Here is a 13,279-nt window from a genome sequence, read left to right on the forward strand (position 1 = left end):
TACTGACTTATTGTGCATTTGTGAAAGATTGCCTTTACCAGTTTAAATTTTGTTTTTGGCAAAAGGGGAAAAAATGAATTTGTGGGGATGACCTCTGCAGAGTGTTAAAATGTCTGTCCAGCCTGAAATGGTCTGCCAGAGGTAGGCAAATTTTGGTTCATGGGTGTGATCAATATCTGGCCAACCTCAAGGCTGAACTCAAATTGGTCTCCTTCAAAGACCTGGTCGTGCATTGTCAAGTCTGTCTCTGGTGTATGCCCCCCCCCCCAAACGCCCGTTCCTTCCCTCACTTTCAATGCTACCACTGCTGACTGTTCGTGAGAAGTCTGAATGCTTCAATTGTTTGCTTCCATATCTTGTGTAGCAAACCCCTCATTCCTTGACATACCTTACCCTCTCGTATCCAACTACTTCTGGATACTGTCTTTCCCACTTGAGAAGGTGGAGAGGTTTCTGACAAACCTCAACTCTGATTCTGTGACAGGCCCAGATGGCATCGGTGCATGTGTCGGAAAAACCCACACTGCTGCTCTTGCTCATCCTCTTTCTGCTGTGTTCACTCGATCATTCTCTCTCAGGTAGTTTCTGTCTGCTTCTAAGTAAGCCAACGTCACTGTGATACACAAACGTGGTGTAAAAATGGATTCTCTTGACAACATTCCAATGAGCTTCCTTCCAATTATAAGCAAGCTCATGGAATTGATCATTGCAGTTGATTTCAAATCATTCCTTTTCACCAATGGCATGATCTCAGATCATCAGTTTGGTTTTCTCCTTGGACATGCTGCTTCTACTCTCCCAACAATGGATGGAAACCCTCAATCTCAAATATGATATCGGGGTACTTTCTTTGGACTTCTCTTGAACTTTTGGTTGTCTGGCACCCTACCTTGATTTCCAAGCTCTCTGCTTATGGCATCTAAGGCCACCTCCTCTCATGGATCACCGATTCACTCCACTCTCATAGTTCTTAACAGTATTCTGTCATCTTTTTTTTTTTTCTTTTCTGTTTTTTTTTGTCTACATAGTCAAGGCTCGTATGAGAGCTAACGCACAACACTCAGCAAGGGGGGCATGAGACAAGAGGGGTGGGAGAGGGAAGGACAAAACAGTGGGGAAGAGACATTAGGAGATCTGTGGAAGGGAGAATGATGGGGTATATAAGATGGACATGACGGGATTTCAGGAAGGAAAGCAGGGAATTTGGAGGAGGTGGTTTTGGGGTGGATTAACGGGGGTAGAAACGATCGAGGTTTTGGGTGGGGGAAGATGGGTGGTGGTGAACAACTGTTTTGAAGGCCTGGAGGGAAGAATGGGATTGAAGAGTGGGAGTTTATTCCAAAGGCGGGGAAAAAAGAGGAATGAAAGAGTGAAGGTGAGTAGTGATTCGTGATTTTGGTAGTTTTACCAGAAGGGGGTTCCTAGTGGATCTTGAGTGCCTCATGCAAATATAGGGGGGGGAGGGGGGGACATATCTCAGACAGAGCAAGGGGGGGGGCAAGACCAGAGAGGATACTGTAGAAGGCAGAAAGACCACCGACCTGCCTGCGATGAGACAGCGAGAGGCCTAAAGACTCAGCCTCACCGTGACATACAGATCTTATCTCCCTGTCTAAACTGCAATACCCCAAGGCAGTGTCTTGGGCCCAGTCTTGTTCCTTATCTTCATCAAAATATTTTTTTTAGTCCCTGGGCATCCTGCCTATCTCTTTGCTGATGAGTCCACCCTCTGGCATATCATTTCTCATCCTTCAGACAGGCAGGCAGCTCTTCCCTCTTTGCAGACCTTCTCAAATCAGGAGCTGGTCCAACACTTGGAATATGGCTTTAAACCCAGAACAATCCTATACAATCAACCTGTCTCTCTGAAAGGACCATCTGGCAAACCCTCCATTCTACTTCCTGAACATAATCAGCCACCGACTGGACATCCTTTGTCGTGTAAGGTATTTCAGAGACCAATCTGAACTTTTGACAACTTGCAGGGCCTTCAATCACAGACTGATTGAATACTGCTCTCCCTTTTGGGCTGGCGCCCCTGTCTCGCACCTTGTCTTTCTTGATGCCGTGGAAAGCAAAGCCCTCAAAATCATTGGGATCTTCTGTGACGAAGCCGAGCGTCCAGGTGTGGTACTCTCGCATTGCAGACAGGTTTGGTGGCCTCTCTATTCTACCACCTCCTTTTTTGTCTTGCAGCCTTTGCCCTTTCTTGGCTCTGTCCCTCCCAGGTTTCTGCAGGGTGTACATGGTCTTGTTGACCTCCCAAAGTCCAGGCTCACTGCTCACCTTCACTCACTTGTTTCTCTTTTATCTCGCTTGAGGAACGTTCTTCCATCGTGTTCAGTCCCATTCTAACCTCCAGGGCCTCAAGACAGCTGTTCACTACCTCAGGTCATCCCACATCCATGCGCATGATCTCCTCTACCCCCAAATTATCCCATTCCCAAACACTCCATTGTTTCAGGTTATTGTGTACCTTCCTCAACTCTTTTTTGGTTGTTAGTTTGTTGGATGTTTTGTACCTGAGGGGAGGGGGGGGGTAACTTTTCAGAAGGTTTGTGAATGATTAGCTTTTCAGAATGAAAGGGTTAAAATAATCTCAACCACCTCGGGAGCCACCCCCTTATATGGAAACTTGGACTCAAGATTGTTTTGGGAAGTGTTACAAATCGATCAACTTTATTATTGTTTGTCTTTATTAATAGATAAATAATAATATTATGTCAATTGCAGCTCATACCATCATTATACCAAGCATATGGCTTTGCTTCGAGACCAACAATGAAGGTTGGGAAATAGAATGCAATTTTCCCAAAATAAATAATGGAAAACAAGCTCCTGCATAACAAAGCGGTATAAAGGTATATAACCCCTTCATTAAGGAGTGGATACCTATACTAGCTCTTCTATCAGCCTTGACTGCATACAAAAATAAAATAAAATAAAAACCTTAGTTTCCACGGTGTCAAGGTGTGAGGCAGGAGTACCGGTCCAGAGGGGAGAGCAGTACTCCATGAAAGCCTTCACGGGTGTGTCAAGGAAAGACGGAGGATGTCCAGTGGGCAACTGGCTTTCCAGGCCAACTTTGAAATGTGGCTAGCCCAAGAAAGATCATGGCAGATAGTAAGTAAAAACCCAGGAGTTTGAGTGCCAACTTCAAGTTATTGATAGATTAGAACATCTTGGCAGACATTAACACAGTTACTGAACTTATCAATCAATTAAAACGACTACTGGACGTTTATTAATTCAGCACTTAATGTATCAACAGAATAAAACATCTAGTCAGACGTACGCCAACACCCAGCGATGGCATATTCAAATGATATCTAAAGTCACAAAGTGACACCAAATAAAAATCAGTTAAATCCATACTCTAAAAGTGAAATTGTACTGTTGCAGCCACGGGTTTGTTCCAGTTGCCCGGTTCAAGTCCCATGTGCCATGTAAAAAATGACTGCAACCACCAATCATGTCCACGGTCTCGAGTGAGTTCTTGGCCTGTTTGTCACATCGCAATACTTGTGGGACCGTGGAATCAGCTGGGTGAAGCGCCGGTATGCGGCCATGACAGATCTGATTCAGCCGAGCAAACCGTTGGTCACGAGCACAGTCTTACAGTTTTAACCTTGAACTACACTGCACCCACTTGAAACCACCAAATTAAGCAGCAATAATTAGTGACACTCATTGGAGCGCATACCTCTGCCAGGCTGAACTGTTTACATTTTGTATCCCACTGATGGGTGGGATCTGCATCGGGACCTGAACCAAAATCTAACTCAGCTTATTCTTGTTACTTACACAAATCGTCCACCAAGTTTCATCTGAATCCGTGCACAAAAGAAAAAGATGGGTGAAAACATAACCTCAGTCCACCTTTGGTGGTGGAGGTAACAACCACATTGTATTGTTTTTAAACATTAATCACGTTATGTTTGGAAGATGTAATGAAAAGTCATAAATGTATGCTACAGTATGTTGTTGGTGGATGAAGATGAAGGCCTTGTATTGCGCACTCCGCCCCAGAGACGTGTTGGGTTTTTAATGAAACGATGGAGACTTGGTCGGTCAAACTGGGGGTATTGACGTACAGGAAGTCTTCTTCAACATAGCATGATTGCCCCCCCCCTTGCTCTGTCTGCGATATCTCCCCCCCCTCCCTCCATATTTCCACAGGGCACTCAAGATCCATCAGCAACCCTCTTCTGGTAAAACTACCAAAATCACCAATCACTGCTCACCTTCACTCCTTCATTCTTATTTTTGTCCCACCTTTGGAATAAACTCCCACCCTCTCTTCAATCCCATTCTTCCCTCCAGGCCTTCAAAACAGTTGTTCACCACCACCCCTTTTTAAGGTCTCAAAAGAGGGAAGAGGCTGCAGCCTGCCTGTCCGAAGGATGAGGGATGTCACAGCAGAGGGTGGAGTCGTCAACGAATAGATAGACGATTTTCCAGTCAGAGATCATTGATGAAGATAAGGAAAAGAACTGGGGTCCAGAACACTGCCCTGGGGCACACCAGCCTTAATGGCGAGAGATGAAAGGATTCCATTGAGTGCCACATGTTGGCTCTGAGAGCAGAGGGAGTCAGTAAGCTATGTGTGGAATTGGCCTTGGATTCCTTAAGCAGGCAGTTTGGAGATCAACACTGGATACCAGATTGCATCGAAAGCACGAGATATGTCCAGAGAGCCAGCCCTGATCTCGTGTCTGACATTGAAGGTCTCCATCCATTGTTGGGAGAGTAGAAACAGCATGTCCAAGGTGGAGTAGCCTTGTCTGAAACCAAATTGTTCATGTGACATGAGGTTGTTGGAGAAAAGGTTTTCATATCAACTGTGGTGATGGATTCTATAACCTTGCTGATGATTGGAAGTAAGCTGATCAGTCTGTAGGTGATGGATCAGTTTTTGTACATTTTATGTCGTACAGTGATGTTGGCAGATTTCCAAGCCGATAGAGGATGACCCTAATACAAATGACAATGAAAAGGGCAGAGAGAGACTGTGCATTGTGCAAGAGCAGCACGGCAGGTTTTTGGGACACATGAGCTGATGCCATCCGGTTTAGTAACGGAGTCAGAGTTGAGGATTGAAAGAGCCTTCTCTACCTTCTCAGGTGCAAAAGACATGGGTCCAAGAACAGTTTGGTACACATGGAAAGGTGGGTATCGAGAGTGAGGGGTTAGAAACACAAGATTTGGAAGCAAAGAGTATTGAGTCATTTGGCCTATTCATGAGTGGAGTCAGCTGTGGTGCCATTTGAAGAGAGGGAAGGGAAGGAATTCAAAGGCAGTATAGTCTGGAGACAGACTTAACAAAGTAATACCAGATTTTATAAGAAGGAGCCAAGTTTGAAAGTTTATTCTTGAGGTTGGACAGATGTTTTCTGGCTCTCCTGAGAGTGGACACACACTTGTTGCAGACTTTTTATAATGCACTGAGATTGCCTTTGTTTGGATTTTCTTTCTCAGAAAAGAAGGAAAGTTGTTTCAGAGCAACTGCCTCACCACAGGATTCAGAGTACCATGGATGTGCAGAAGTGTAGGATAATTGAAGATGAAAGGGGATTAATCTGCGCATGAAAGAGAACAGGATTCTGGAGATGAATTCCCAGGCTGAGTTAATATCAGGGGCAGTAGATATGGGAGACCAGTCCTGAAGAGAGATGGCTGCTTGCAGTCCCGACCGATCTGCTTGAGTGAACTGCCAGAGTTGCTGGTGTTGCAGCTCTCTGAGAATAGCCAAAGATGTTGACTTTCACAAGCATATGATCAGATGAACCAATTGGATCAGGGGAAGAGCAGAAAACATTTGTGTGAAAGTTGGTCATCACCAAGTCCAGAAGGGAGGATTTGCCATTGGGAGAAATCGGGGTTGGAAAGTTCACATTGACTCAGTCCCGTGGAGTCACAGAAGTACTTTGCTGAAGTGCCATGGCTGATGAGAGAGGTACCAACAATTAGCCAATTTGCATGATGACAAGAAGCATGGAACACCATTCGACAAGAGTTGAGACCAAAATTATTTGAAAGCGTCCCAAGGTGAATGTGATTGGTTTTGAATGAAAAGGGTGGACATGCTTCCTCTTCTTGCATGCGGCAGCTATCATTTTGTTGGGGTGCAACGATGCCACTGATGCTGTGCCCCTATACCAGTAACCTGGTACTCATTTTGCTGACCTTGGAAGGATGACAGGCATTATCAGTCAACCCCACCTGGTGTTAATTCAGCTCAAACTCAGGACCCTAAGGTCCCAAGCCAGCCACCCTAACCACTAAGCGAACACCAGGTTTGGTGGACATACTCACTTGGTTTATTTAAAGATATACGAGGTCTGTCTAAAAAGTAACGGGACTGACTTCACAGAAATTTTATTCCAAAAAATATATTTAAATCACAGCTTGTCCCCTTCAAAATAGTTTCCCTCCAGTCTCACACACTTGTCCATCCTCTTCTTCCATGCTTCGATGCACCCCCGGAAGGCTTCTTCTGGAATCCTCGGGACTCCGTCATCACGGCCCTTTTGATGGCCTCCACATTAGGAAATCGGGTCCCCTTGATCACCCCCTTTAGCTTGGGGAATAAGAAAAAATGACAAGGGGCCAAGTCTGGTGAATATGGGGGTTGCTCCAGAGTTGGCACGTTCCTTTTCTCACCAAAAACTGTCAGATGCTCAGGGCACTGTGAGCAGGAGCGTTGTCATGGTGGAGCACCCAGGCATTGTTCTCCCACAGATCCCTCCTCTTGTCCCGGACTGATCTCATGAGGCGCCGGAGGATCTCCTTGTACACGTATTGATTCACTGTTTGACCCTGTGGTAGAAACTCGAAGTGGATGATGCCCTTGATGTCAAAAAAAAAACACGATGAGCATCACCTTGACCTTCGGCTTCGACATCCTTGCTTTCTTTGGTCTTGGTGATGCCGGACTTTTCCTCTGACAACTCTGCCATTTGGTCTCGGGATCATATTCGAATATCCACGATTCATCGCCAGTAATGACTCTCCCGAGCAGGTCTGGATCGTCCTCGAGGCGCTCGATAATGTCTTGATAAACAGTGACTCTTTGTTGTTTCTGGTCCTCCGACAACAGCTTAGGGACCATCTTTGCGCACACCTTGCACATTTTGAGATTTTCAGTGATGATGCTCCAGAATGTCCTTGTTGATGGAAAGTTCCTCAGCAATCATCCGCACCGTGAGTCAAGGATCTACATGCACCATCTGCTTCACACGCTCGTTAAAGGTCTTCCAGACCGTAGACCGTCTTGAACCTCCTCCCGTCCCTCTTTGTACCTCTTGTGCCATTCAAAAGCAAGTGTACTTGACATCGTTTCTTCCCCGTAGACTTGCTACAGCATTGCGAAGGATTCGGAAGGTGTTTTGCCAAGCTTAACAAGAAACTTCAGATTGGCTCTCCGCTCACGACTCAGCGCGACGACTCAAACTAGACAATGTCAAAAGCACGACCTGTAAACAATCACATAATGAGTGCAATCAACCATCACCAATCATAAAATTGCTGGAATGTTGCGAAAGACTGTGACGCAACCCGTTCATTCAAGTTGTGTAAGTGGAGCACACAGCAGGCTCAGTCCCGTTTACTTTTTGGATGGACCTCGTATTGTATGTAAGTTTTGTTATTTGAATCGGGTTTTCTTTTCAATAACTGTATTTGCATTGAATACAAAGTTTGTGTTTCCTTATGCATCAGAGAGAGAAAAATGTAAAATGTCTAAGACTTTTGCACAGCAGTAGATCTGTTTGTTTGTTTGTTTGTTTGTTTGTTTGTTTGTTCCAAACCCCTGTGACTTATTTCCCCCAAATTAGCTGTACCTCATTATTTTCACGCACAGATGGTCATCGTCACAATATGTTTTACTGAAGTCTAAATAACCCGATCTCGATCGGGTGACACAACCTGTAATAAGTAAAACTGCAATTTATTGGACTATTGTATCTCGTTCCTCGTATTGCCCCATTAATAATTGCATCGTATCGTGTATATTTTGGGGTGAGGTTGCATAATTTATCGGGATGTACAACAATACTACCGATGCGGTTCTCATGTGGGTTAGAACAGAGGTTTCTGGAATCTGGCCAAGATGCGGCCAATGACGCACCTACTCTTAAACAAAAGACACCATGGGATTTTTATCCTCAAAGCTAATCCTAACAGATGGATCTGAAGACTACTGTCCATCTAAGGGATGACACACATTCTGATGCTACGCCATGTGTGTGTGTGTGAAGCACCAATTTGAAGGTGTATACTTGGGCCAGGAATCAAATCCACAATAACCAGCTCCAAGGTAAGTTCACTGAATGGAAGAAAGGAAAAGGAAACTCGCATGACAACCATCCGTGTTTGGCCATGAGAATTCAAATTTTCCTGTTTGGCATCGCCAACTGTGCTCTTGGATGTAGTGAGAGGTCCTTTGGTGCATCATGACTAAGCCACATTTACAAACCAGGATTCCCACTGATTGCAGTTACACCGTGAACTCCAAGTCGTTAATTTAGCCAGAGTACCAGCACACACAAATTATCCTCTGAGCCCTCTCACCTGGATTGGAATCTCAACCCAGCTAAAACCCTTCAGGGATTATGAGAATGGGATCCCATTCAGGCCGATTTGGCTGAAGTTGTTTTAACAAGAGCTCCTCCATTGGTTTATTGCAATGTGCTGCCTGGAGGTACATGGCAATTGGTGTCAGGAGTGGGAAATGTTCTCAAACTGTTTAACTTCGAACTTGATTGCATCATGGAAATTCACAAGCAATACCAGCTTGATTGTAAACAACTAATTTTATGAATAAAGAACAAAAACTAAATGATGCAGAAGAATTAAAAAAAAATTCAATGATCATGGTATGGGGCAGCAAGTATGCTATAAAACAAGGGGACGGTGCTCAATCAAATGGGATATTAAAAAAATAGAACCTTATATTAGGCAAGTTTAGCTGAGAGTATCTATCGAGGAGGTGAGGAAGGGCTTTTACAGAAGATCCAGGTTTGAGTGGAGGAAGTGAAGGAACAGCTGGGAAATCTAAGAGTAGATAAGACTCCTGGAGCAGAGGGGGTAGTGATATGATTAAAAAATGGATATTTTCAATAGTTCACTGGAGTCAGGACAGGTACTGGAGGATTGGAGTTAAGCAAATGTGACATCATTATTTAATAAAGCATCCAGAGAAGAATTGGGAAACTATGGACCTGTTAGTTTGACTTCAGTTGTGGGGAAGGTGTTGGAGACATTAATTAAGGACCAGACGAGGAACCATTTAAATAAATACAAACTAATTAAAAGTAGTCAGCATGGGTTTACCAAAGGTAGTTCCTGTTTAACAAATCTTTTAGAGTTCTATGAACCAGTGTCTGATTGGGGAGATGAGGGAAAGGCTGAAAGATTAATTATTCAACAGAGTAGACGGTGATAGGACCAGGGTCCATAGCCTGAGAGTAAATAAGAGGAGAGTTAAGACAGTCATAAGTCAGGGGACTTTCACTCAGAGAGTAGTTAATGCATGGAATGGTCTCCCTGGAAAGGTAGTGACAGCAGAAACAGTAGATAAGATTAAATTAGAATTAGATAGGCACCTGGAAGTTATAGAGATAGAGGGGTATGGGGATTGTGTGCTTGTGTACGGAGTGTTGTTGGTGGGGTTTTTGTAAAGGGGTGATGTGTGGATGTTATTGTGTTTTTCACCGAAGAACCTCCTTCACCCATTCCCTCCCCACCAAAAAACATTTTTTTATTATCTTTTTTTTATTATATGAACGAGAATATAAGACCTGTTGCTTGGCTGACAAGAACACCAATTTTTGCTCCGATGACGAATCTATGTGGCAAGAACAAGAAAGGATTCCTGGGAGATCCTGCCCTCCAAGCGAGGATGACCGGCATTGCAAATTGGCTTTTGCAGTTTCACGTGTGCCCACGTACCCATACACAAACCGTCCTTTTAAAAATTTTTGTAATTTTTATTTTTTGCGTCGCAAACCTTCCTGAGAGTTCCCTGAATCCACCGTCATTGGATTCATTGAAATCCGTTAATCTGTTCTCAAGTTACAACACTCCAAACAAAGACAGACTGACAGACAGACAGACGCGGAAACTTTTATAGATTGGTCTGGTGTTGATGCGGCACAGGCATGATGGGCCAGATGGCCTCCTTGTACGTCTCATTTCCTTCTGTGTTGTTGAATCACCCGACCTGGAAACACCGAGATGACAATTTATCACCGTGTCAGGACTTGAACCCAGGATAGATAGCTTAGGGGGGAATGTACGTACCTCTCGGCCACTTGCCAGCCCAAGTGGACATATAAGTACTAAACATTGTTTGACAGCCCCAATCATGTCACGTTACGGTGGGGGTCGACCGAGGAATATTTTTGTCCCAAGACATCGATGAATGGTGCTGGGAACTTGGAACTGATGAACATCCACCAACGAAAACTAGTACATGGGACACCAAGCTTAACATGCGTCCAAAGGACGGCCTGCTTTACGATGCCACACCCTGCCTGCTAAACACTAATCCGACGGTTGAAGTCAGCTTGCTGATCAAACCGAGGCTGGACGGCTCAGGTAATCACGCCACCTGTGCACCGTCGTGTTCGACCAATGAGCAATCGTGATGGAATGTGGCATTTGTTTGTGAAGGGAGGAAGGTTTGATAGATGTGCACGACTCGTGGCCGTGGGGTTGGTCGGCCAGAGCCTGAAACGAACCAACTGGCCAAGCCTGTTGTTGGACTGAACAAAGTTGTAAACTGTTCAGGTTACCTGCAATAACTTACCTGTTCTCCGTGGAAGGTACCGTGGGATCTTTCACCTCGTTGAACACTGGTTGCATTCCTCAAGGTGATGGAAGTTCTGTCTCACTCTCACTCTGTCTCTGTGTCACTCTCACTCTGTGTCACTCTCACTCTCACTTTGTCTCTGTGTCACTCTCACTCTTACTCTGTCTCTGTGTCACTCTCACTCACTCTCACTCTCACTCTGTCTCTGTGTCACTCTCACTCTGTCTCTGTGTCACTCTCACTCTGTCTCTGTGTCACTCTCACTCTTACTTTCACTCTGTCTCTGTGTCACTCTCACTCACTCTCACTCTCACTCTGTCTCTGTGTCACTCTCACTCTGTCTCTGTGTCACTCTCACTCTGTCTCTGTGTCACTCTCACTCTTACTTTCACTCTGTCTCTGTGTCACTCTCACTCACTCTCACTCTCACTCTGTCTCTGTGTCACTCTCACTCTGTCTTTGTGTCACTCTCACTCTGTGTCACTCTCACTCTCACTTTGTCTCTGTGTCACTCTCACTCTTACTCTGTCTCTGTGTCACTCTCACTCACTCTCACTCTCACTCACTCTCACTCTCACTCTGTCTCTGTGTCACTCTCACTCTCATTCTGTGTCACTCTCACTCTCACTCTGTCTCTGTGTCACTCTCACTCTCACTCTGTCTCTGTGTCACTCTCACTCTTACTTTCACTCTGTCTCTGTGTCACTCTCACTCTTACTTTCACTCTGTCTCTGTGTCACTCTCACTCACTCTCACTCTCACTCTGTCTCTGTGTCACTCTCACTCTGTCTTTGTGTCACTCTCACTCTGTGTCACTCTCACTCTCACTCTGTCTCTGTGTCACTCTCACTCTCATTCTGTGTCACTCTCACTCTCACTCTGTCTCTGTGTCACTCTCACTCTCACTCTGTCTCTGTGTCACTCTCACTCTCACTCTGTCTCTGTGTCACTCTCACTCTCACTCTGTCTCTGTGTCACTCTCACTCTCACTCTGTCTCTGTGTCACTCTCACTCTCACTCTGTCTCTGTGTCACTCTCACTCTCACTCTGTCTCTGTGTCACTCTCACTCTCACTCTGTCTCTGTGTCACTCTCACTCTCACTCTCACTCTGTCTCTGTGTCACTCTCACTCTCACTCTGTCTGTGTGTCACTCTCACTATCACTCTGTGTCACTCTCACTCTCACTCTCACTCTCACTCTCACTCTGTCTCTGTGTCACTCTCACTCTCACTCTGTCTCTGTGTCACTCTCACTCTCACTCTCACCATATTTTAATCCAATTAATTGCAGAATTGATTCGAGGAAACGTTTGCCTTGGCAACCTGTGCACAGGTGAAGCTGCTTTCCATTGCTTTAGAACTCTGTTTGGAACTTGTCCTCTCATGTTTCCTCATCGTAGGGGGGGGGGGGGCATCGAGGTGAAGGTTCGAGTTTGTACGAGATGACTTTAAGGTGTTTCAGCTCATGCAGAGTCGTGCCGTCGCACGAGACGTGCACAGGTGTGAAAGGTAAACACGGACCGTCGCTACCCCTTTAAAAATGACACAAACGTTCGGTGTGCAGGAGTGCAGGTAAGGATCGCCGATTGGGTGGCGCCCGATCGTTCCGGGTCGCGCCCATCGTGGGTGAGACCGCCTGCGGTTCCTCCCCAACCCGTCCTGCCTGTTCGGTTCGGTTGTTACTCTCGTCGGAGATCTGTTTGCACCTCCACCGCTCGCGACGCCATGCGCGTCCTGCTTGCGACGACGCTGCTCTTCCTCTGCCTCGCCGATCCTGGAAATAGCAGAAAAGGTGGGGATGGGGGGGGGGTCGTACTCGAGGAATGCACGACGAGGGAGGGTACGTGACGTGCTCCGCTTGTTAAGGATGACTCGTGGCACGGCAGCAGGCACGGTAAATTCCACAGCACACCTGTCCGCGTTTCCAATGTCCGGCTCGATGAGGTACGAGCACCGATTCGCGCCCTTTTCATCTTTCACCGCAATTTGTAATGAAAATTTTTTATTTATTATAAAAGCACTTTTCGGTCCACTTGATGAATCCGCGTGTTCGTGGGAATTCCTCCGTGAGGATGACTACAGCCGACGAGTGATCACGTGTCTCGGAGAAAAAAAAAAGAGAGAGAGAGAGAGAGAGAGAGAGAGACAGACTGTGAGAGAGAGAGAGAGAGACAGACTGTGAGAGAGAGAGAGAGAGAGACAGACTGTGAGAGAGAGAGAGAGAGAGACAGACTGTGAGAGAGAGAGAGAGAGACAGACTGTGAGAGAGAGAGAGAGAGAGACAGACTGTGAGAGAGAGAGAGAGAGACAGACTGTGAGAGAGAGAGAGAGAGACAGACTGTGAGAGAGAGAGAGAGACAGACTGTGAGAGAGAGAGAGAGACAGACTGTGAGAGAGAGAGAGAGACAGACTGTGAGAGAGAGAGAGAGACAGACTGTGAGAGAGAGACAGAGACAGACTGTGAGA

The 13,279-nt window shown here is 45.7% G+C and overlaps 1 protein-coding gene across 2 annotated transcripts in view; it reads left to right on the top strand.

The window, feature by feature from the left end:
* Positions 1–12,240: 12,240 nt before the first annotated feature.
* LOC147029459 (receptor tyrosine-protein kinase erbB-4-like) overlaps positions 12,241–13,279 on the top strand; it is a 147,389-nt gene continuing 146,350 nt past the window's right edge. The window contains exon 1 of one of the 2 annotated variants that reach the window (XM_085872518.1): positions 12,241–12,322. In XM_085872518.1, the coding sequence (XP_085728644.1) occupies positions 12,256–12,322 (67 nt within the window). In that variant the 5' untranslated portion in view covers positions 12,241–12,255. Of the gene's footprint in view, positions 12,323–12,446; positions 12,606–13,279 lie in introns of those variants that run through there. The other variant, XM_085872517.1, reaches the window with a different exon arrangement.

This window comes from Eptatretus burgeri, chromosome 3 (genome assembly GCF_056783735.1).
Source record: "Eptatretus burgeri isolate ZD-2024b chromosome 3, Ebu_testis_v1, whole genome shotgun sequence".
Taxonomy (NCBI): Eukaryota; Metazoa; Chordata; class Myxini; order Myxiniformes; family Myxinidae; genus Eptatretus; species Eptatretus burgeri.